Source organism: Cricetulus griseus, chromosome 5, assembly GCF_003668045.3.
Source record: "Cricetulus griseus strain 17A/GY chromosome 5, alternate assembly CriGri-PICRH-1.0, whole genome shotgun sequence".
In the NCBI taxonomy this organism is placed as follows: domain Eukaryota; kingdom Metazoa; phylum Chordata; class Mammalia; order Rodentia; family Cricetidae; genus Cricetulus; species Cricetulus griseus.
The window spans coordinates 180,363,108-180,363,587 of record NC_048598.1 but is presented as its reverse complement, the minus strand read 5'-3'; the positions used below and the strand labels follow the sequence as shown (position 1 = coordinate 180,363,587).

The 480-nt window shown below is 47.1% G+C and overlaps 1 protein-coding gene across 1 annotated transcript in view; it reads right to left on the bottom strand.

Annotated features, from left to right (window-relative positions):
- Positions 1-480, bottom strand: part of LOC118239020 — an 8,745-nt gene that overhangs the window by 1,478 nt on the left and 6,787 nt on the right. The window contains exon 3 of the mRNA XM_035445908.1: positions 286-401. Within this exon, the coding sequence (XP_035301799.1) occupies positions 286-401 (116 nt within the window). The remainder of the gene's footprint in view (positions 1-285; positions 402-480) is intronic.

The window sequence follows — 480 nt, the reverse complement described above, 5'->3', positions numbered from 1 at the left end:
CAGAGGAGGGCAAAACTGTATAAACATAAATACAAAGACAATTATCACAATGGAAACAGATTTTAAATAGAAATTAGGACATTTCAAAGATTACTACAACATAAGTGCAGAGAGAATCCCTGAGTGTGATATGGAGAGGCAGCACAGATATTGAGGAGTCCAACCCTGTTTGCCTCTCAGAAGAGGCTCTTCTGTGGCCAGAGCCCTGTGTGCTCTCAGCGCCCCCTGCTGGTCCTGAGGCGTACAGGGAGGTTTGTGTCTGAGCTCTCAGCAGCTTTCACTCACTGTGTCTCTTGCACAGTAATACATGGCCATGTCCTCAGACTTGAGATTGTTCATTTTTAGGTTCAGGGTCTTCTTGGCGTTGTCTCTGGAGATGGTGAATCGTCCCTTCACAGTGTCTGCATAGTAGATTAAGACTAGTACCACTAATGCTTGAGACCCACTCCAGCCCCTTTCCTGGAGCCTGGCGGACCCAGT